Source organism: Bos taurus, chromosome 27 (assembly GCF_002263795.3).
Source record: "Bos taurus isolate L1 Dominette 01449 registration number 42190680 breed Hereford chromosome 27, ARS-UCD2.0, whole genome shotgun sequence".
Taxonomy (NCBI): Eukaryota; Metazoa; Chordata; class Mammalia; order Artiodactyla; family Bovidae; genus Bos; species Bos taurus.
Window position 1 is genome coordinate 7,355,892 of NC_037354.1, and position 23,797 is coordinate 7,379,688.

A 23,797-nucleotide genomic window follows, 5' to 3' on the forward strand; every position below is an offset into this window, starting at 1 on the left:
AATTGATTAAATTATTTGAATATCCCATTGATGCATATGTAGTATATGCTAAATAAATAATTTTTTTATGTTAACAGTAGTCTTATATCTAAAATGCTAAGGAATTTACTTATTTTGGTTAGTGTTACCAATATTATTTGAATCCTTCAACTGATTACTAAATGTCAATTCTATTATAACAAATATCTTTCTTTAGAGTAAGCCTTATTTTTCACTTAATTATTTGCCCATTCTCCCCCTCTCTTTTTTAAAATGATGCTAAAATACATATGATTCCTACAGACTTTGGATATTAGAGGCAAATGATCGTCTCTACAGGCAAAGTGAAAAACCAAGCCTCAGAGCTTTGAGGTCTTACCATAGCGATGACTGCAGCCCCAGCCCCGGCAAGGGCAACAATGAACAAGTGGAAGGTCATGTTCAGCTGCAAAAGAAACCAGAGAGAAACAGACACGCATCAGGGTTACAACAGAAGAGTGACAAGGCATCCATAGCCTTATGAGTAGGAACTCTGCTCATCTTTACCAGAAGTGCACCTCACAATATCTCTTCTCCTGCTGCTGCTGCTGCTGCTAAGTCCCTTCAGTCGTATCCGACTCTGTGCGACCCCATAGACAGCAGCCCACCAGGCTCCCCCGTCCCTGGGATTCTCCAGGCAAGAACATTGGAGTGGGTTGCCATTTCCTTCTCCGATGCATGAAAGTGAAAAGTGAAAGTGAAGTCGCTCAGTTGTGTCCGACTCTTAGCGACCTCATGGACTGCAGCCTACCAGGCTCCTCCATCCATGGGAATTTCCAGGTAAGAGTACTGGAGTGGGGTGCCATCGCCTTCTCCGTGTTCTCTCCTGCAAGTTGTTTAAATCTTTGCAACTGCACCATTTTAGTATAATTTCATGTTAAAGATGAGATCATGGTTAATAATGATGGTTTCCATTAATATTATAACCATGAAGGCTATGGGATATCTTTTAAATATAGCCTTATGATTTTTCAACTTTCATTAAAATGATAGTTTCTAGAAAAAAAAATTTTATCATAATTTTTTATTGAAATATGCGGAATATCTCATTCTTATTTATTTTCTCATCCCCCTGCATAACAACATTGCAAGTGAACTTGCCTCTGAAAGAAAAAGGCGGGAATTTGATATCGCTTTAATTATATATTCTTCAAATAACAAAATGAAGCTCAAATTCTAACACAATTAAAGGCTGTAACAACACTCACCTCAGTGGATTCACACATTCTCAGGAAATTCTCAGAGACAGTGCAAATTTTCTTTTCCTCTCCAATTGTCACAATCCCTACAACATTCAGAAAAGTACAGTTTAACATTTTACATATTTTCAGGATCCCAGAGAGAGAAAAAGAAACTTGAGTGGATAAAATATAAGTAAGTTTCCTTTTATGTGGTATTGTAATGGAAAACCTCTTCCTCGGCTTTCGTGGCTTGATAATAATTATGAAAAATAAAACTAAGAATGGAAGATCAAGACTATTCAAGCCTCAAGCAATTTAAAACATTTTCAATCTGAATTCACTGGGATCTAGCCACCAGAATCTTCAGATTCACTTGTAGCTACTTCATTGGTTTGGTCCTTTAATGTCATGGTGTAGGCATCAGAATTATTTGGATAACTATGCTCCAGATGAAGTCAGGATCTAAAAGTATTCTGCTTGTACAAAGCCTCCATTAGTCTGTAAAAGCACATTGCCCAAAGGAGCAATTTTTCTCCGCTAATTCTGAAAACAGTGTTATTAGTAAGAAGAAATAAAAAGCTGCAATTTCACTCCCATTTATCCTTGCTCCAGTTGGTTTATGGATCAACTGCATCAAAATCTCCTGACTAGAGATCTCTTCAAGAAAATTAGAGATACCAAGGGAACATTTCATGCAAAGATGGGCACAATTAAGGACAGAAATGATATGGACCTGACAGAAGCAGAAGATATTAAGAAGAGGTGGCAAGAATACACAGAAGAATGGTACAAAAAAGATCTTCATGAGCCAGATAATTGCAATGGTGTGATCACTCACCTAGAGTCAGACATCCTGGAATGCAAAGTCAAGTGGGCCTTAGAAAGCATCACTATGAACAAAGCTAGTGGAGGTGATGGAATTCCAGTTGAGCTATTTCAAATCCTAAAAGATGATCCTGTGAAAGTGCTGAACTCAATATGCCAGCAAATTTGGAAGATTCAGCAGTGGCCACAGGACTGGAAAAGGTCAGTTTTCATTCCAATCCCAAAGAAAGGCAGTACCAAAGAGTGCTCAAACTACCACACAATTGCAGTCATCTCACACGCTAGTAAAGTGATGCTTAAAATTCTCCAAGTCAGGCTTCAACAGTATGTGAACTTCCAGGTGTTCAAGCTGGATTTAGAAAAGGCAGAGGAACCAGAGATCAAATTGCCAACATCTGGTGGATCATCAAAAAAGCAAGAGAATTCCAGAAAAACATCTACTTCTGCTTTATTGACTATGCCAAAGCCTTTGACTGTGTGGATCACAAAAACTGTGGAAAATTCTTAAAGAGATGGGAATATCAGGCCACCTGACCTGCCTCCTGAGAAATCTGTGTGGAGGTCAAGAAGCAACAGTTAGAACTGGACATGGAACAACAGATCGGTTCCAAATCAGGAAAGGAATACGTCAAGGCTGTATATTGTCAGCCTGCTTATTTAACTTCTATGCAGAGTACATCATGAGAAATGCTGGGCTGGAGGAAGCACAAGCGGAATCAAGATTGCCAGGAGAAATACCAATAACCTCAGATATGCAGATGACACCACCCCTATGGCAGAAAGTGAAGAACTAAAGAGACTCTTGAGGAAAATAAAAGAGGAAAATGAAAAAGTTGGCTTAAAGCTCAACATTCAGAAAAGTAAGATCATGGCATCTGGTTCCATCACTTCATGGGAAATAGATGAGGAAACAATGGGGAACAGTGACAGATTTGGGGGGCTCCAAAATCACTGCAGAAGGTGACTGCAGCCATGAAATTAAAAGACTCTTGCTCCTTAGAAGAAAAGTTATGACCAATCTAGACAGCACATTAAAAAGCAGAGACATTACTTTGTCAACAAAGATCTGTCTAGTCAAAGCTCTGATTTTTCCAGTAGTCATGTATGGATGTGAGAGTTGGACTGTGAAGAAAGCTGAGTGCCAAAGAATTGATGCTTTGGAACTGTGGTGTTGGAGAAGACTCTTGAAAGTCCCTTGGACTGCAAGGAGATCCAACCAGTCCATCCTAAAGGAGATCAGTCCTGAATATTCATTGGGAGGACAGATGCTGAAGCTGAAACTCCAATTCTTTGGCCACCTGATGCGAAGAATTGACTCACTGGAAAAGACCCTGATGCTGAGAAAGATTGAAGGCTGGAGGAGAAGGGGACGACAGAGGATGAGATGGTTGGATGGCATCACTGACTCAATGGACATGAGTTTGAGTTAGCTCCAGGAGTTGGTGATGGACAAGGAGGCCTGGCATGCCGCAGTCTTTGGGGTCGCAAAGAGTCGGGCACGACTGAGTGACTAAACTGAACACATCAGAATCTCCTGGGGAACTATCACAAATTTGTATCTCTGGATCCACCGGAGGACTGATCCATCAGAGTCTGTGAACGTTTGCCGGGAGTATTGCATTTTTAACAAGCACATAGGTGATGCACTGCCACAGACCTCATTTTACAGAAGTGATCAAGTTCATCCTAAAATGGGTCTTTGATTTTGTTTTGAGAACTCCTGAAGTGTTAAACACATATATATATGAAAGGATAAATTCACAACTTCTGAGCAAACTAATACTTCAGCTTTTAGCACTTGCTGCATAACAATACATGGACATATTATTTAGTTTTAATATGTATACATATTCACACATTCTTAGCTTTGAGGTGCACCATCAAGTCTCCATGTCTATGGATCTGGTATACTAACCTGCTTTGCCAATGGTTTGGGCAATTATTTCAGTTAAAAAAAAAAATGTACTTGCAATATCTTGAATTCAGAGATCCTTCTCTGGGACCTTCCTTTTTTGCCATGGTAAGTCTAAGAGGGGTTAAAAAGAACCTCTGGAAGATGTGTCTAATAAATCATCATTAGTGAGAAATCTTCCCAGGAAAGCCTATCTTTCTCCTTGCTGATCTGTTGCAGACTTCATTCATTCACATGAAACACCCTGGCTATGCATGCATTTCATTGCCTATTTCTTTATTCGCATTTGCAGCAAAACTTCTAGGAAGTGTTGCTTAGGCTCAGTTTGCAATTCCTTTCTTTCCATTTTCACTTAAACCCCTTCCAGTCAAATTTCACCCCAATCCTCCACTGAAACTTTCCTTATGAAGATCACTCATGCGCTCCACATTGTTAAAACTGAAGATGAATTCTTAGTTCGCCTTCTATTCGCCAGTCAGCAGTATTGGAGGCAGCTGATGACTCCTGCAAGGCTTCCCTGGTGGCTCAATGGTTAAAGAATCTGCCTGCCAATGCAGGAGACATGGGTTCAATCCTTGGGTTGGGAAGATTCCCTGGAGAAGGAAATGGCAACCCATTCCAGTATTCTTGCCTGGGCAAATCTCATGGACAGAGGAGACTTGCATCCTTCATGGTCTCTTTATTTGGATTCCAAAATCTACATCCTCCCGTTTTCACCTTTCTGTTCTCACCGGCTTCTCCCTGTCAGTATCTTTGTCTGGTTCCTCCAGTGAGCTAGGATCTCTTTCAGTGGTGCTTCCCAGTGTTCAGTCCTCAGTTATCTGTCTGTCTCCTTTGCTGACCTCAGCCATTCAGAGTTTTCAACTTTAAACATTATCAAGATTCCTAAATCCATACAGCCAGCCCCATACTTCTCTCCTGAAACCAAGACCCAAATATCCAATTTCTTACTTGACAACTCTATTGAGACTTCTAATAAGCACCTGAAAAACAACACTGCCGAAACTGAAGTCTGAGCAAGCTCTTCTGGTTGGCTTTCCCATCTCATTTGATAGCTAATCAACCTTCCCAGTTGCTTAATCAAAAAGACAAATTCCTTCTTGAATCCTCTTTTCCTGTCGACCCCCACATACAACCCATCAGGAAATTCTGTTGCCTCTGTCTGTACCCATTGTGATCCACAATTGGGGGGTTGGTTTTTTTCTTTTCTGATGCCCTTTGTTTATAACTTGATTGCATATGAACATTAAGGATTCTTATTAAAGATGTATTATTTGGAGGGTAAATAAATGCTATCCAGGCAGTAGATTCTTTGTTAAGAGCAAACAGAAAGCCTGTACAGATGATGTGAAAGGTTGCATGACACCTCTTCACATCACAGAGAAAAGCTAAGCCTGAATAAATCCTGGATGAAAGTACAAGAGGAGAGTGAATAAGTTGACTTAAAACTCAACATTGAGAAAACATTCACAGCATCTGGTCCCATCACTTCATGGCAAATAGATGGGGAAACAGTGGAAACAGTGACAGACATCATTTTTGTGGCCTCCAAAATCACTGCAGATGGTGACTGCAGCCATGAAATTAAAAGACACTTGCTTCTTGGAAGAAAAGCTATGACCAGCCTAGTTCAGTTCAGTCTCTCAGGCATGTCTGACTTTTTGCGACCCCATGAATTGCAGCATGCCAGGCCTCCCTGTCCGTCACCAACTCCCGGAGTTCACTCAAACTCACGTCCATCGAGTCGGTGATGCCATCCAGCCATCTCATCCTCTGTCGTCCTCTTCTCCTCCTGCCCCCAATCCCTCCCAGCATCAGAGTCTTTTCCAATGAGTCAACTCTTTGCATGAGGTGGCCAAAGTACTGGAGTTTCACCCAGGACTGATCTCCTTTAGACAGCATATTAAAAAGCAGAGACATTACTTTGCCAACAAAAGTCCATCTAGTCAAAGCTATGGTTTTTCCTGTAGTCATGCATGGATGTGAGAGTTGAACTATAAAGAAAGCTGAGCGCCAAAGAATTGATGCTTTTGAACTGTGGTGTTGGAGAAAACTCTTGAGAGTCCCTTGGACTGCAAGATCAAACCAGTCCATCCTAAAGGAAATCAGTCCTGAATATTCACTGGGAGGACTGATGCTGAAGCTGAAACTAATCCTTTGGCCACCTGATGCGAAGAACTGACTCATTTGAGAATACCCTGATGCTAGGAAAGATTGAAAGTGGGAGGAGAAGGGGACGGCAGAAGATGAGATGGTTGAATGGCACCACCAACTCAATGGACATGAGTTTGATCAAGCTCCAGGAGTCGGTGATGGACAGGGAGGCCTGGTGTGCTGTAGTTCATGGGGTCGCAAAGAGTCAGACATGACTGAGTGACTGAACTGAACTATGCTGTAACAGGGCTAAGGTTCAAAGAGCAGCTTTAATCATAGTCATGCTTTACACTTACCCGATGTATATCCCCTACAATATCTGGGATGTACTGGACTACATATATTGCTTATCAGAAATTCCAACTTAACTGGGTGTCCTGTAATTTACCTGGCAACCCTCTCTGTGAGACTAGCCACATCTCTTCCAATTTTAATTTTTCAGATTAGAAGAATTAAAGGAAGACATTTTAGTTGGGGGTGGGGATGCTGAAGTTAGGGCTGTGGTTTTCCGAGCAGCTATTTTCCAGTGTCCCCCAGCAGTAGGTGCCAAGGTTTCCTTTTCCTGTGTTTACAGGGACATGTTTCCAAGGTTAAAACTTTCCCCAGAGAAGACCTGTCCACATTCCTTCCATCATCTTCTTGCCGAGAACCCCATGCACAGAAAATCATCCTGATTTTCATCTGCATCACACAATGGGGGCTGGAACTCCTTCTAACAAGAGCGTAGGTAGACACTGTTTTGAAACATTGGGCTAGCTGGTGATGGACTGGTTCGACCATACCCTGCAGTCTGTCTACAGTCTAACCTCAGAGCCACAGTCTAACCTTGCGATCCCCTCTACTGAACTGTTTCCCACTTGCCTGAAGTACAGGGACACCTGCATTACAGAAAAACATTTATAACACTCTATTAGATTTTAAAGGTCTTCCCTGGTGGTTTGGATGGTAAAGAATTCACCTGCAATGCAAGAGACCTGAGTTCGATCCCTGAGTCAGGAAGATCCCCTGGAGAAGGGAATGGCAATCCACTAACAGCTGTGTTGTAAAAAAAAATATCAGTTTGAGCACATGACTTTGCATATCTTCTATAAATTCTGTAGCCCCCATATTATTACAAAGGATGGGATGGGATTCCAAACAGGTTAGGTGAGATTAGACTCAACTTTCCTCATTCATAGTTCAGTGCTTGTTTCAACAGGTGAGGCAGCTCACTTCAAACCAAGAACAGACTCTGAAACTGGATGGAGTGAATCCAGCACTCTCACTTACTAGCCATGTCACCTTGGACAGGAAACTTAACCTCCTGGGACCTCAGTTTTGTCATTTATAAAGAGGATAACCACAGTACCCACCACACAGAATTACTGTGAGAACTAAACAGGCAAACATATACAAACTATTGTAAGCCCTTATACACGTAAGAAATTATTATTATTACATGAGGTTTCAGCCCTAAATAAAAATAACCTAAGAGTCCCTTGGACTGCAAGGAGATCCAACCAGTCCATTCTGAAGGAGTTCATCCCTGGGTGTTCTTTGGAAGGAATGATGCTAAAGCTGAAACTCCAGTACTTTGGCCACCTCATGTGAAGAGTTGACTCATTGGAAAAGACTCTGATGCTGGGAGGGATTGGGGGCAAGAGGAGAAGGGGACGACAGAGGATGAGATGGCTGGAGGCATCACTGACTGGATGGACGTGAGTCTGGGTGAAGTCTGGGAGTTGGTGATGGACAGGGAGGCCTGGCGTGCTGCGATTCATGAGGTCGCAAAGAGTCAGACACGACTGAGCAACTGAACTGAACTGAACTGAAGAGGACTACTGATTGATTTAGTTTTTTTTTTTTTTATTATTATGAAATGGTAAAGTTTAGTTTTTCCCCCTGTTTCAGAAAACAATGAAGTATCTATTTCTTAGATGAGCTTCATACAGACTTCACAGACTATATAGTTTATCAGGGGAGAATGAAAATACTATGCAAACACTACACGGTTCATAAGAGTGACTTGCACTCACTCTGAAATTCCCTTAGTTTGGTTTTAGAAGAATGACTTAAACATGAAGATTCTGATGCACCTCTCTCTCTGGTCGAAGTAATTATGGTTCCAAAGTGGTTTACACTAGTTTTCTCAGTTGCTCAGTTGTTTCCAACCCCTTGCAACCCTTAGACTGTAGCCTGCCAGGCTCCTGTGTCCCTGGGACTTTTCAGGCAAGAATACTGGGGTGGGTTGCTGTCTTCTTTTCCATTACACTATTTTAAAATGGAGCAAACCGTATGAGGTGCTGTATTTACAGCCAGGGATACACCTACCAAACTGACGAAGGTCCAGGCAGAGATTCGCTCCCTCCACTAAGGTGGTGTTTCGGCAGATGGTCCACAGGTTGAAATACATGTAAACTGGCAGTGAGGTGAATGCCGTGACTCCCAGCCAGGCCAGCATGAAAAGGTATGTCAGCATAATAAACTGCAACAGAGAAAAAGTCGAGACAGAAAACATATAAGCTACTGGGAAGGAGGGATTCTGTGTTTAACCTACACAGCTCAATATTTATCACTCCGGTAGGTCCTGCCACCAGTAAGGAAGCTGAGAGAGGGTGAACATGGATCACGAGAAGAAAGGGGCTGGAAAACTACATCACAGAGGTTCTGATGTACAGAGGAAGAGTTCCTCCATCTGCATCTTAATGCCTGTTTCATTCATGTATTGATCTTGAAAACCTCACCACACATTTTTTTAACTTTAGAAAACATTAACTGATAAATTTAAGATGAATAGCTTTGTATGACAACTAAATGGGCACAAATTCACATCATAAATATTTAAGCTAAGTACAATGACTCACAGGTCATTTTGGTATATAATGATATGAGTGTGTATTTCTACTCCTCTTTCTGAATGACTTTTGTAAACTTTAAGTCTAACTCTTCTTTCATGCACACTAACTTTACCTTTGATTGACTGATTGATTTATCAAGCACTGATATGCCACTCATTTACTGTGTCCCCAGCCTAGATGTCACATTTGTTTAGCAAGAAAGGGGGCCTTAAAGCATGCTGGTTAAAGCCACAGATTTCTGAACTGGATTGAGTCTAGGCTGCTTTTTATGCCTCTTTGTGATTAGTTTAGCAGAGCATGCCTGCTAAACTGATCTGAAATTACAATCACAATTGTAATCTACAGTTACACTCACTGCATGACTGTTGAGAGGCTGGAATGAGATGATTCGGTGGAAGCACTGAGCGTCAAACCTGGCGCATACGAAGCCCAGGCAAAGTATCAGTACTTTTTATTCTAGGTAGTATTATTGTGATTATTCCTACTACCACCAAACATATATCTTGCCTGAATGATAGGAATGTATAGAATAAGGAAATTAGGCTTCATGTTTGCAGAAAATAAAAAGCATGAGAAGTTCTCAAGTCTGGGAAAATTACTTAACGTCTTCCGCTGGAAGAGGAAGCCTCTTGAAAGTCTGGAAACTACCCCAAACTGAAGAAATCTTGTTAATGGAACTCCTGGGAGGAAAAAGCTCTGTTTATTAACATTTTCATTATGCAGAATTGTAGGCCTCAGTGCTAATTTACAATCTCAAGAATAATGAACATGATACTGCCACTTCAGACCCAGTCCTCTGGAGGGTAACGGCGACTCAGAACCCACAGGAGAGTGATCCACAGGCCTTTAGGTTCCATTTGGCCTTGTATTCCTTTCCGACCCAGGGGACTTTTCAAAAGCTTCTTTTGATGGTGCTGTTTACGGTGGAATGGGACTCTGGATTCTATGGGTTTACACTCAAACTGGCCCGGAATTCTCTGAACTGTGTTGCTGCTGCTACTTCACAAGGCAATGGAAGGAGTGAATTCTGAAACCGTATTTGCTATAATGTCACAGCATAGTAATAAAGCTGAATTTTACAGAATCAATCTTTGCTGCGAGAACATGTTTTCATGAGGACTAGTGCATTAACTTTTGTTCTAACATACAAAAGATTTTACTTCTGAGTTGGAGTACAAAGCAGTTACATTTTAGGGAGTTCATAGTCACTAAAGTATCCATACTAAACATGCTAAAAATATAAGGCTATCTTCCTACTTTATGTTTTCCCTTAGAATCTGATAATTACTAAGATTGAAAAATTATTTGAATTGATAAAGTGTGATTCTAGGTAAACATTCTCTATATGTAATAAAATATCTCATGATTATCATCTTATTTCTAGCTTTCCACTGCTAGTAATATGACAGGTATTTTTTGTTGTCTGAGCGTTAAATATATGAGCTACTCTTTTTTTCTAAACTGAGGTATAATTGATATATCAGTTTCAGGTGTACAACATAATAGTTTGCTATTTGTATATATTGTGAAACAGTCATTGCAATAAGTCTAGTTAACATCTGTCACCATACATCGTTATTGTTATAAATATTTTGTAAACTATTTATTCGCATGTGGTGTTTATTGCCTTGAACAACAATATATTTTACTTTCTAAACTAAACAGCAGTGGCCCTGTTTATAGAAAGGAGAGAGGGATGGGTCTTATGGAAGTCTGATATATAAAGTGGACTCACTGGCTTTTCCTATTTCAGCCACAGTTTAATGTATCTCTCACTTATATTAAAACACTGACCATTTCCTCCTAATTCACAAATAAAAATATCTCAGTAAAATTTCTTTGGTTTGGTTTAGATTAGTTAACTTGTTGATCTTGGATGGTAAAAACTGTCATTTTTTTAATGACATTTAATGCCATTAAATGATAAAGATGTGGATGCCAGATTCATAATCAATATCCAGCAATCTTATTATCACATCATTATTGAGTACCATTTCATCAGAACATGCAAATGACTTTCACAATAGGTACCTTCTTGTTACCATAGTTCTTGTTTTGTGTTTATTTTTATTCAAAATACATTTGTTGAGGGTCTAATATGTGTTAGTATTACACTCAACGATCTTGCTGTGAATTCCTTCTTAGTGGCTTAAAATTTTTAAAAATATGTATTATTTTGATTTCAACCTAGATGTTCTAATTATTGTTTGAAATTTAGAAGGGAGATTGAAATATGGAACTGCAAGAAACAAGGTTTTCTTAGTCTTTGGAAGAAGGTTAAAACACATGATTACCCCTTGATGATGCAGCTTTGAGATTACAGTGTATTTAACTTGAGAGTGACTTGTAAAAGGTAATTTATTTTTCATCTGTGTGCCTATGAATTTAAGCTTGATGTCTAAGAAAATCACACTTGGTTAAGCCATAGACTTTCTGGGGGAACTCAGCAGATGTGTACCAGTCTGGGTAAAAATAACATCTCAGACGTTAGCTGAACTGATGAAAAAGAGCCAGCTGACTCTGACTCCAAGGGTCTCTGAATCTAAGGATTATGTAAACACTGAAAAAATTAGCCATATATCAAATTTAATGTTATGATATAATGAATAAATTTGGGCATAACGCAGACTCAAACTTCAGTGAAATGAATTAAATGGATCTATCAGTTCAGTTCAGTTCAGTCGCTCAGTCGTGTCCGACTCTTTGCGACCCCATGAACCACAGCACGCCAGGCCTCCCTGTGGGTATATGCAAACATATACCAAACATATACTGTTGGGTTCCACTCAGGACACTGTCTATAAAGTCTCTTTCTCATCAGCGTTTTACAGCACAGCTTATAAAAATACTTAGATAAAGTATTTTTTAACTCAGAGCTCCCTCATTTCCCAAAAATATGTTTTCAATGACATTTCCTCATTGGGAATGCATTTATAGATTATCAATTCAATCATGTCCCCACTTGAAGAGCAAGAGAAAACAGCTGTAGATTTGAAGGCAGAAACACCTCCGGGCTGAGTGATCTGGTCATCCAGCAGTCTCGCTGAGTGAACGTGAGCTGAGGGGCATGCCTCTGACAGTGGTTTCCAACCGTGCACACACAGCGAGATCATCTGGCAGATCTGAGAAAGAGACCAGGCTTTGCCCGTGACAATTATATCTGAATTTACAATATCTTTGCAGACAATTTTAATGGGCATCTAACATAAAGAACTGCTGCTCTATGGGAATCAATAAAGCTCTCATGAGTACATTTGATGTGAAAACTTCTCTGATATTTTCCTTAGGCTCTTCAGGGTACCACACCTGAAGTCGGGGGAAAAAAAAAAAAAAGCACAATTGGAATGATTAGCCAGAAATCCATGTCAATGTCAACAAAATAGCCAAATGCATAGGTGAGTGAGGGACTGATATGAACCAAATTTGAAATCAAGATTTCCCAGATTCAGCACTATTGAAAATTTGGGCCAGAATATTCTTTGTTATGGATAGTGCCCTGTGTATTGCAACATGTTTAACAACATCCCCGGTCTCTACTCAATAGACAATAGTTACATAACCAAATTTCTGTGTCCCCTGCGGGGAGAAAGCAAGGAGTGGGGAAACAGCATCTGGTTGAGAACCACAGCTCTAATATGAGAGAATACGAAGGCAAAGGAAAGCAAACGGACGCCTGAATATGCTATCACTAAGAATGCAAAATGGAGCAGCACCAACAATACTGAACTCAGTAGGCTGCGAGAAGCACACAGTGTAAAGTTTACTGAAGAAAAAATTACTTGCGTTATTATGTAAATTACTTGAAAATATGCAATCATCATTATTGTCAACAGTATGGCCTAAAGCTATCTTGGCACAAGTGGTGATCAGAAACTTGCTTTAAAAAAAAAAAACTATTTGCCATGTTTCTACCCATTTTATTCCTAATTGTCAAGACATGGAAGCAGCTAAAATGTCCTTCAGTAGCTGAATGGAGGAATAAACTGCTATATTCAGATGATGGAATATTATTCGGCACTAAGAGAAATGACTTATATAAAGCCACAGGAAAACATGGAAGAACCTTAAATGCATATGACTAAGTGAAGAAAGTCTGAAAAGATTACGTAACGCATGATTCCAGTTATATGACATTCTGGAAAAGGCAACACTATGGCGACAGTAAGAGGACAGGCGGCTGCCAGGCGTGGAGAGAGGAGGATGGACAGGTGGAGCACGGGATTTTCAGGGCAGTGAAAGTATTCTGTTTTACACCACAGAGTCAGATATGTGTCAGACACTTGTCTAAACACACCGAATGTGCAACACCAAGCGTGAAGTCTCAGGGAAATTATGGACTTTGGGTGATTATCTTACGTCCATGTCAGCTCATTAATTGTAGCAAATGTACCACCTGGTGCAGGATTTAGATAGTGAGGGAGGCTGTTGAGATGTCGGGGTTGGGGATATTTAAGAAATTTCTATTAATATATTTTCTGTTCAATTTTTCTATGAACCTAAAGTTGCTCTAAAAAATAAAATCTATTAAAAATATACTAATTGTAATGCTCTCCTTTATTACCTTGCACTGGTCTTATTCATTCAACAGATCAAACTAAAATGCTTCAGAATATAGTACAGGATTCATCATGAGTTTGCAGTTGCCCTATCTAACACTTGGATGATTGCAGTATTCTAAATAGTTCATTCTAGTTTGCACCCTTCAGGTTACTTATGGAGCTTATTTCTATTTTCCAAACCCTTAATCAAAGTCCTTTACTCTTTAATTCATTAATAATTAAAATATCCCTGTGTCAACAATGTGTACTATATGAGGCCTTGGGTATATACCGGTCAAAAATGTCTTTCGAAGATTTTAACCACTGTCTGAACAAACACTGTAAGCCAGCCATGTCCATCAGTGTGCTCAGCATGCATGTGCTTATGTAGGCTTTACTTTTTCAAGTGAAAGCAGAATTCAAATCAAATCAAATCATATTAGAGAGAAAAGCACCGCCAGCCTTTTTTCCAACAAATATTGCTGCTGCTAAGTCGCTTCAGTCGCGTCTGACTCTGTGCGACCCCATAGACAGCAGCCCACCAGGCCCCGCTGTCCCTGGGATTCTCCAGGCAAGAACACTGGAGTGGGTTGCCATTTCCTTCTCCGATGCATGAAAGTGGAAAGTGAAAGTGAAGTCGCTCAGTCGTGTCCGACTCTTAGCGACCCCATGGACTGCAGCCTACCAGGCTCCTCCGTCCATGGGATTCTCCAGGCAAGAGTACTGGACTGGGGTGCCATTGCCTTCTCCAACAAATATTACTATAGAGGAAATTTCCCTTTAGTGAATGCTATTTTATCGTCAGTTACGTTGTAAATATCTGAGAAATGGTCTTCTGACCAAGAATCCCAATATGATAATACTAGGCTTAGACATGGGCCTTCCTGGTGGCTCGGTGGTAAAGAACCACCTGCCAATGCAGGAGACACGAGTTCAATCCCTGGGGGGTGGGAGTTGGGGTAGGGAATATCCCTTGGAGAAGAAAATGGCAACCCACTCCAGTATTCTTGCCTGGGAAATCCCACGGACACAGGAATCTGGCGGGCTACAATCCATGTGGTTGCCAGAGTTGGACACGACTGAGCGACTAAACCACCACCACCACCAGGCTTATTCATTCCTCAGTGAGCTTTTGATTTTTATATCCTTAATATATGTCATCTCCCCATAAAGTAATTAAAAAACATAAACTATGGTAGCTAATCTTAAAATGAGGAAATTGAGTCTCAAAAAATGTGGTAAAATTTCATGTTTTGTAAAACGTTACTGGTTTAAATGCCAAGTCAGAAAGATATAATTCTTTTTTTTTCCTAAAAGAAATGATAAAATAAAAATCTTTTTGTGGAGATTATTCCCAGTACAGTGGGCATGAGCCTTCTGATTGGAAAAGACAGGTACCTACTAAACAATCAGTATTGCAAAAGACCATCTGTAATCCACAGTTCCCATTGAAGCCCCAATCCAGTAGCCTGTTTAAATTATAACTTTTACATGTATGGAAATATTTGGCACATTAAAATCAATGGAACCAATTTAAGAAAACGTATTTCTATTTGCAGTGTCACCTGAACATATAAAATCGAGGTTACTCACAGTAGAAGCAGTTACTGTAAGTGAATGGATTCAGGATGCCACATTAGGGTTCATAAAGCCTATGAATTGGAGGATAATTTCTATCCATCCTTAAGGTGAATTTCTAGCTTTATTATAAAATTTGATTTAAAAATCTATATGTGCAAGCGACTTCATTTAAACTAGAATATCTTTATAAGCAGAAATTGAAAATTCATTAGTTATAGCTATATCTCCTTAGAACTTTTCAGTTCAGTTCAGTCACTCAGTCATGTCCAACTCTCTGCAACCCCGTGGACTGGGCATGCCAGGCCTCTCTGTCCATCACCAAGTCCCGGAGTTTACTCAAACTCATGTCCATTGAGTCAGTGATACCACCCAACCATCTCATCCTCTGTCATCCCCTTCTCCTCCCGCCTTCAATCTTTCCTAAGAACTTTTCAGTGGGCATCAAATTCTAAGATTTAATTTTATATTAATTAAATAAAAAAACTGAAGGTTTTAAATATTCTGGAAAAACGAAAACAGACTATTATCCTGCTATGTACAGTTCATCTATGGTAACTGTATTTTAACATATTTCCTCCACATTTTATTTTATTTAGCTATTTTGGTTCCACTGCGTGGCATGTGCAATCTTAATTCCCTGATCAGGGATTGAACCCTTATCCTCTGCAGTGGGTAAGCACAGAGTCTTAACCACTGGACCTCTAGGCAAGTCCGTCAACAATTTATTCATTCTGTAAAGCTGAAAGTTTGTACGCTTTGATCACATCTCCCCACTTCCCTACTCTCAGCCCCTGGCAACCACCATTCTCCTTTCTGCTTTTATATGTATAATGGGATTGCTTTTAACAGAACTATTTCATTTAGGAAGACATGAATCAGAGAGTGTTACTTCATGTCTCTAGTTTCCTTTTTTAACAGTTCATTAAATGTATGAGAAATGATGTGATGAGAAAGTAGTCTCTGTAGTGTTCCTTCCCGAAGTCCAAAGCCCCAGTCCAAATCATGAGAAATATACCAGATTTCAACTCAGGTACATTCTATAAAATGCCTAACTTCTACCCCACAAAACCTTCTAGACCACCAAGAACAAGAGAAGTCTTGGAAAATGTCACAGATCAGAGTAGCCTAAGGAGGAATGACTGACCTGTGACATGCTATCTGTACTCCCTGAGTGGGATACTAGGAGAGAAAAAGAACGCTTGATTTAGGAAAAACTAAAAAAGCCTGAACACAGCATGGACTTTAGTCAATAGTAATGTTTCTATATAGGCTTACTAGTTGTGACAAATGTACCAGGCTAAAGTAAGATGTTACTACAGAAAACTGAGTTTGATATATATGGACATTCTCTGTACCATCTTCATCATTCTGTACATCTAAAACTATTGTAAGATTAAAAGTTTATTTTTTGCTGTCTCGTACACAGGGTTATTGTTACCATCTTTCTAAATTCCATATATATGCGTTAGTATACTGTATTGGTGTTTTTCTTTCTGGCTTACTTCACTCTGTATAATAGGTTCCAGTTTCATCCATCTCATTAGAACTGATTCAAATGTATTCTTTTTAATGGCTGAGTAATACTCCATTGTGTATCTGTACCACAGCTTTCTTATCCATTCATCTGCTGATGGGCATCTAGGTTGCTTCCATGTCCTGGCTATTATAAACAGTGCTGCTATGAACATTGGGGTACACGTGTCTCTTTCCCTTCTGGTTTCCTCAGTGTGTATGCCCTGTATAGATCAGTCTTATGGACTCTGTGGGAGAGGGAGAGGGTGGGGAGATTTGGGAGAATGGCATCGAAACATGTATAATATCATGTATGAAAGGAGTCGCCAGTCCAGGTTCGATGCACGATACTGGATGCTTGGGGCTGGTGAACTGGGACGACCCAGAGGGAGGGTATGGGGAGGGAGGAGGGAGGAGGGTTCAGGATGGGGAACACAGGTATACCTGTGGTGGATTCATTTCGATATTTGGCAAAACTAATACAATATTGTAAAGTTTAAAAATAAAATAAAATTTAAAAAAAAGTTTATTTTTGAAAAAATGCTTTAGGATTTAAAAAATATGTGTGTGTTACTTAACCGTGTCTGACCTTTGCGACTCCATGGACTGTAGTCCACCAAGCTCCTCTGTTCATGGAATTTTCCAGGCAAGAATATTGGAGTGGGTTGCCATTTCCTTCTCCAGGGGATCTTCTCAACCCAGGGATCAAACCTGGGTCTCCTGCATTGCAGGCAGATTCTTTATCATTTGAGCTATAGGGAAGTCTTTTAAAAATATAAGGAGCATTTCACAAAGCATTTCCTAAATGCTATGAAATTATATCCTAGAATGATCGGATGGATGATCTGATATATAGAGAAGTCTAATGAGAATGAAAATGCCACTGAATATACAAATTTAGAAAAGAACAATTTAGCAGAAAATTATATGTCATGACTTGAATAATCAAAAGAACAAAAACGAACATAAAACAAAACCTTGGCTCAATATTTTTGAGAAGGTGTTTTTATTTGAACTGAATTCCAACCACGACCTATGGTGACTGGGAAGGAAGCAGGATGATTTAGACTTTTTCTTTTTTTCAATTTTTGCTTTCCAGCAGTTTTAAGTATTTCGAATTAAAAATTCCAACACTAGAAGATTTACTTTTTATAAGAAGTTTTCCCATTCTGTCAATGTCATCTTCTAAGGCTCACCAAAATTTTTTGTTCATTTTTATGCTTGAAACCTGAATAGAATGAGACCATGTTTTCTGTTTTTGCCATAATTTATGTACCAGCACAGTTAATAACTGCACGGTCACACTGAGATTGGTCCACTGTCCTGTATTTAGAGTCCAGTTCTGAAACTATAAGTGCATGTGTGAGATCTGCTTCAGATACCTGTGGTAAATATTTCTAAATATGACCACTATGCTTGAAGCAGTTTATGTTTCCCCATCCCGCTTTATGCCCTATTGAGAGAGTGCTAAAATGCATTGCTATAATCTGAAAAAAAAAAAAAAATGATGTTGCCTTCTTGAGGTTAGATTTAGAATATCCTGCTGCTGCTGCTGCTAAGTCGCTTCAGTCGTGTCCAACTCTGTGCGATCCCATAGATGGCAGCCCACCAGGCTCCTCCGTCCCTGGGATTCTCCAGGCAAGAACACTGGAGTGGGTTGCCATTGCCTTCTCCAATGCATGAAAGTGAAAAGTGAAAGGGAAGTCGCTCAGTCGGGTCCGACTCCTTGTGACCCCATGGACTGCAGCCCACCAGGCTCCTCCGCCCATGGGATATCCTAGAGAGAGACTAAGACTTATTTGAGGAACTTGGCAGTCTTGAATCAATGGTGTTATTATTTTTAAAATTTACTTTTGAAGACACTGAATTTTAGAGATAGACTAGAATGCAGAGTTCCTTGATGACAACTTTACTTAGAAAGTACGAGACAGCAAAAGAGACGCTGATGTATAGAACAGTCTTATGGACTCTGTGGGAGAGGTAGAGGGTGGGAAGATTTGGGAGAATGGCAATGAAACATGTAAAATATCATGTAGGAAACGAGTTGCCAGTCCAAGTTCGATGCACGATGCTGGATGCTTGGGGCTGGTGCACTGGGACGGCCCAGAGGGATGGTATGGCGAGGGAGGAGGGAGGAGGGTTCGGGATGGGGAACACATGTATACCTGTGGCAGATTCATTTTGATATTTGGCAAAACTAATACAATTATGTAAAGTTTAAAAATAAAATAAAATTAGAAAAAAAAAAAAGAAGAAAGTTACCTAAGACTCTTTTAGAGGCGGTCATCAAAATCGACTACTGAGTTATTTCACCTTGCACAGAGCATCCTTATCTTATAAAAAGAGATAACTCATGATTGTGGATAAAAGTCAAGGTTAAAATGAGGACATCTTTGCCATGAAGGAACTTTCCAGTCACCAATGAATGATATTGCTAAAATGTAAAACAATAGGGGCTGGTGAATTATTAAAAACTCTCACAGTCAGATAATTCTCCTATGAAATTAGCCCAAATAAAACATAAATGACAAGACAAATCCTGATTATGAGGTTAGTGAGGGACTCTGTGCCACAGGCTTGAATGCAAATCTGACTCCACCACCCACCATGTACTCATCTCTTGGTGGCAGGTTCATCATCTGTGAAATAAAGGTAATTATTAATATTTACATCTCAATAATACTGGTACTTACTCACATAGTTTGGAGGATTAAATATCCTAGTATTTCGTAAAGTTCCATGCATAGCAACTGGCATATATAAGCACCTAACAAACATTTCGTATTATTAATACTGGATTTATTATTAAAACTTAACTTAAAGTTAGGAAAATGAGCCATGAGTCATGATACACTCTGTAAAGGTAATTCTACAGAGTATGTCTTATGATGCAGTGAAAATCTATAAATATCTGAGGCTAAGAGAAAAGATTAAAATAATAAATACAGCTGGTCTTCCTTTTTGATATCCTTGAATTTAACCAATGATGAATGGAAAATATTTTTTAAAATATGCCAGAAAGTTCCAAAAAGCAAAACTTGAATTTGCCACATGCCAGCAATGATTTTATAGCATTTATACTGACAATTACAGAGTTTATATTGTATTAGGTATTATAAGTAACTTGGAAATGATTTAAAGTATATGGAGGGATGTGTGTAAGGTTAAATACAACACTACACTTTTTTATATAAGAGACTCAAGCATCTGTGGGTCTTGGTCTCTACAGGAGTCCTGGGACCAATCCCCTCAGATACAGTGGATGACCGTAAATACATATTTTTCTTTACCTGTAAAACGGGATAAAAAGTAACCACTTAGTTTTGTTACTTTAAACATTGTGTGTGATTCCCAGGTGGTGCAGTGGTCTACATGGGGCTGGTTCACTGGGATGACCCAGAGGGATTGTATGGGGAGGGAGGTGGGAGGAGGGTTCAGGATGGGGAACACGTGTACACCTCTGGCAGATTCATGTTGATGTATGGTAAAACCAATACAATATTGTAAATTAGCCTCCAATTAAAATAAATTAATTTATATTTTAAAAAATTAAAAAATAAAAAAAGAATCCGCCTGCCAATGCAGGAGATACAAGAAACATGGGTTCAATCCCTGGATTGGGAAGATCCCCTGGAGTAGGAAATGGCAATCCACTCCAGTAGTCTTGCCTGGGAAATCCCATGGACAGAGGAGCCTGGTGGGCGACAGTCCATGGGGTCAAAAAGAGTTAGACATGACTGAGCACAAATACACACACACACACACACACACACACACAATTCAACATAAACACTCTGTGTGGCATACTGTTCCTGTTTGTTATGAGTCAAAATTGTGTTCCTCTGAAATTCATATGATGAATTCCTAACCCCCCGTACCTCAGAATGTAACCTTACTTGGAGACGGGGCCTTTGCAGAGGTAAGCAAACTAAAAATGATAAGGCGAACCCAATGTGACTGGGGTCCTTCAGAAAGGGAAATCTGAGCAGCAGGCATGTGGACAGAGCACCAGGTGAAGAGGAAGGCCGTGGCTGGGGTGGTACTTCTACAAGCCCAGATCGCCAAAGACCACCAGCGCCCGCCGGAGCTGAGGAACAGAGCTTCCTCACGGCCCTAGGGGGGAACCAGTCTTGCCGACACCTTGATCTTGGACTTGAAGACTCCAGAAATGTGAGACAATATGTTTTTGCTACTTTCATGGTACTTTGTTATGGCAGCCCTAGTAAATGAATGCATATACTTTAAAATTTTTTATTGTCTTATAGAATACTTACAGCAGGTAGATTTATGGAAAATGTATTAATTTCCAAGGAAAGTAGCACATTTAAGAACTCCATCACTTCAAAGGTGTTGGGCTTAAAAATCTGATGTGTCAGAACTAGCATAGATAACATTTGAGAGCCATATTGCTGTCATAATGAGAAATTTTTAGAACAAGATAACTTAGTGATGGGTGTAACAAGTATCCCAAGATTTCAAGATGTGAGCCACTGAACAGCTCCCAAACTGCAACCAAATAAATGTATTTTTTGGTTTAAAAACTTAATGGGCGGATTCATGTTGATATATGGCAAAACCAATACAATATTGTAAAGTTAAAAAAGAAAAGAAAAGAAAAAAAAACTTAATGGGGAAGAAATTCAAAGGAGAGAAAATATTTCTATATCAAATTTAAGTTCACATTTAATATATTCAGCAACATTTGACTTGTACTCATGTTGCTGCCATTTACTACTTAATTTAGATAAAAATTGTTGCTTAGAATAGTTAAATAAATTTTCACATGCTCTTAGTAAACTAGTGGTCCTCACCCCTAAGAGTTAATACCATGCTATTGTGTTTTATATGCCTCCCATTTAGGATTTCTAGGGACAGCATTAGAAATCTGAAATGAATTTGAAGTGGTCTTGATGCTGCATGACAGAAGTGCATAATGCAGGTCAAGTTATGTTTTCAAGAGATTCATTAGAAAAAGAGAATAGCATTTAGCATCTTCTATTCAGAGATGCAATGCCACTTTAAAATAAACTGCATTTATGCATTGGGCACAATTCCATTTTGTGAGCAGAATCAGTTACTAGTGACCACTTTACATTTTATACAGCATGAAAAAACAGGGATAGAATAATACTTTTCTTTCAGCACTAACTCTGAAAGCTGATTCTATAATATTATAATACGGTTGTTTCAAAAAATTTTTTTCCACTTGTTAATATCATTCAGAATTCCAAATAGAAATTCATGAATCTATTTTCAAAAAGACCTTTTTAAAGCTAAGGAAGACTGATTAACAGGCTAACAGGTGAACTCATAAAACAAATAGTAGACTGTAAGATACAATTTATCTACAAATTGTGTGTGGGGGGAGGGGGAGCAGCAGAATGCAAACAAGAAAGCAAAAATCATAAACAGCAGGACAGTGTGACTGATAAAACATTATTATTTTCCCCTCTGATTCCATGGAGCCCTGAGTCTCCATGAGCATGAGCCATGAGCCATGAGCAGGGAGCTGGGTGTGCGGTGGGAAGAGAGGCTGGCAGGGGTGTGCCCTGCACGGTCCGCAGCTGCCGCTGTCCACCTCCGGCGGCAGAGCTGGTCTCTTTCTGCAGGCGCTGGTCCCCTGCCTGGAGCCCGTGTTGGGACAGCCCAGGCCTGACTCAGAGCCCTCTCTGCTGCACTGATGTTTCTGCAAAACACACAAGTGCAGCTCTGCTTCTGCCCCGCTTCCGCTTGTTCGGGGTGCAGGGAGGGTGCCCAAGGAGCGGGTGGGCTATGGCGTGGGTCCCCGCTGCCTCGCCTCTGCGGGAGCCCACGCAGCTGCTACCACCATTCTGGGCTGGTAAGAGGGACTGGGTGACAAAATTGTTACTATTATAGAAAAAAATGTGGCTCCCAGTTTTGCTTTAAAAATCCTTATTTGAGATATCTTTGAAAGGTTTGAATGGCAAGCAGATAATCATTAATGACACAGATGGTTTCTTTCAGGACTTTTTGTTTCTGCCTACAATCCTATGCAGAAACTTCACAATCTCAATGAAACAACATAGTCAGTTGCCCTCTTCCTGGCACAAGGTCACTCCTCAATGGTAAAAGTGTGCTCAGAGACCCTTTTTCTCTGTGATTCTAGTGCTTCAGAATGAGGGACTCTTTGAGCTAGACTGCGCTTTGCTGCTGCTACTGCTAAGTCGCTTCAGTCGTGTCTGACTCTGTGCGACCCCATAGACAGCAGCCCATCAGGCTACCCCGTCCCTGGGATTCTCCAGGCAAGAACACTGGAGTGGGTTGCCATTTCCTTCTCCAATGCATGAAAGGGAAAAGTGAAAGTGAAGCCGCTCAGTCGTCTCCGACTCTCAGTGACCCCATGGACTGCAGCCTACCAGGCTCCTCCATCCATGGGATTTTCCAGGCAAGAGTACTGGAATGGGGTGCCATAAGATGATCTAATGTCTTTATGATATAAGAGAGTAATCTGTGATCTGGAGGAGTTAAGTGATCTGCTATGACAAACAGTGGTATTATAATGATACTGTCCTAATTATAAGAAGAAGTCTATCATTAACTGAATTCCTCATACTCTATTGGCACAGTATTTGTTGCCGCTTAGTGACTAAGTCAGGTCCGATTCTTGCGACCCCATGGACTGTAGCCCGCCAGGCTCCTCTGTCCATGAGATTTCTCAGGCAAGACTACTGGAGTGGGTTCCCATTTTCTTCTCCAGGGCATCCTCCTCACCCAGGGATCGAACTCACGTCTCCTGCATCGGCAGGCGGGTTCTTTACTGCTGAGCCACCAGAGAAGCCCTTGGCAGAGTACAAGTGAACCTAAAATCACAGTGTCCCTTCTTAATAGAGAAATCCCTTACGTATCACTAAAAATTGGCCCAATGAATATTCTTATCTTACTTATTAATCCAAGATCTTTAGCTTAACTTCCTTTGGGTCTGTAATCTGATATTGCTGATCCTAACACTGAGCTATTACAATAAACAGTGTCCTCCAAAAGAGCCTTACAAGAAATTATTGCAGAGATGACAACAAATACCCATAACATGGGCAAACTATTTTCTCGTGTTATTATCATTGTGGACACTGAGCAAATAATACCACTTTTACAAGCTGGTGGAGAAAACAGTTGGTTTCTTCGAACTTTTCTGTAAGACTGAAATAAATTACACCATCCTTATTAGAGACACCTTACATAATAGGAAATATATGCTGTAATTAAATATATATTCTCATA

At 40.0% G+C, this 23,797-nt stretch overlaps 1 protein-coding gene across 4 annotated transcripts in view; it reads right to left on the bottom strand.

Annotated features, from left to right (window-relative positions):
- The window catches only part of GPM6A (glycoprotein M6A), a 257,776-nt gene that overhangs the window by 7,232 nt on the left and 226,747 nt on the right, over positions 1-23,797 (bottom strand). For all 4 annotated transcript variants that reach the window (XM_024986212.2, XM_024986213.2, XM_059882177.1 and 1 more), the window contains 3 exon segments: positions 8,401-8,554; positions 1,227-1,303; positions 359-424 (listed from right to left, as the gene is read on the bottom strand). In XM_024986212.2, the coding sequence (XP_024841980.1) occupies positions 359-424; positions 1,227-1,303; positions 8,401-8,554 (297 nt within the window).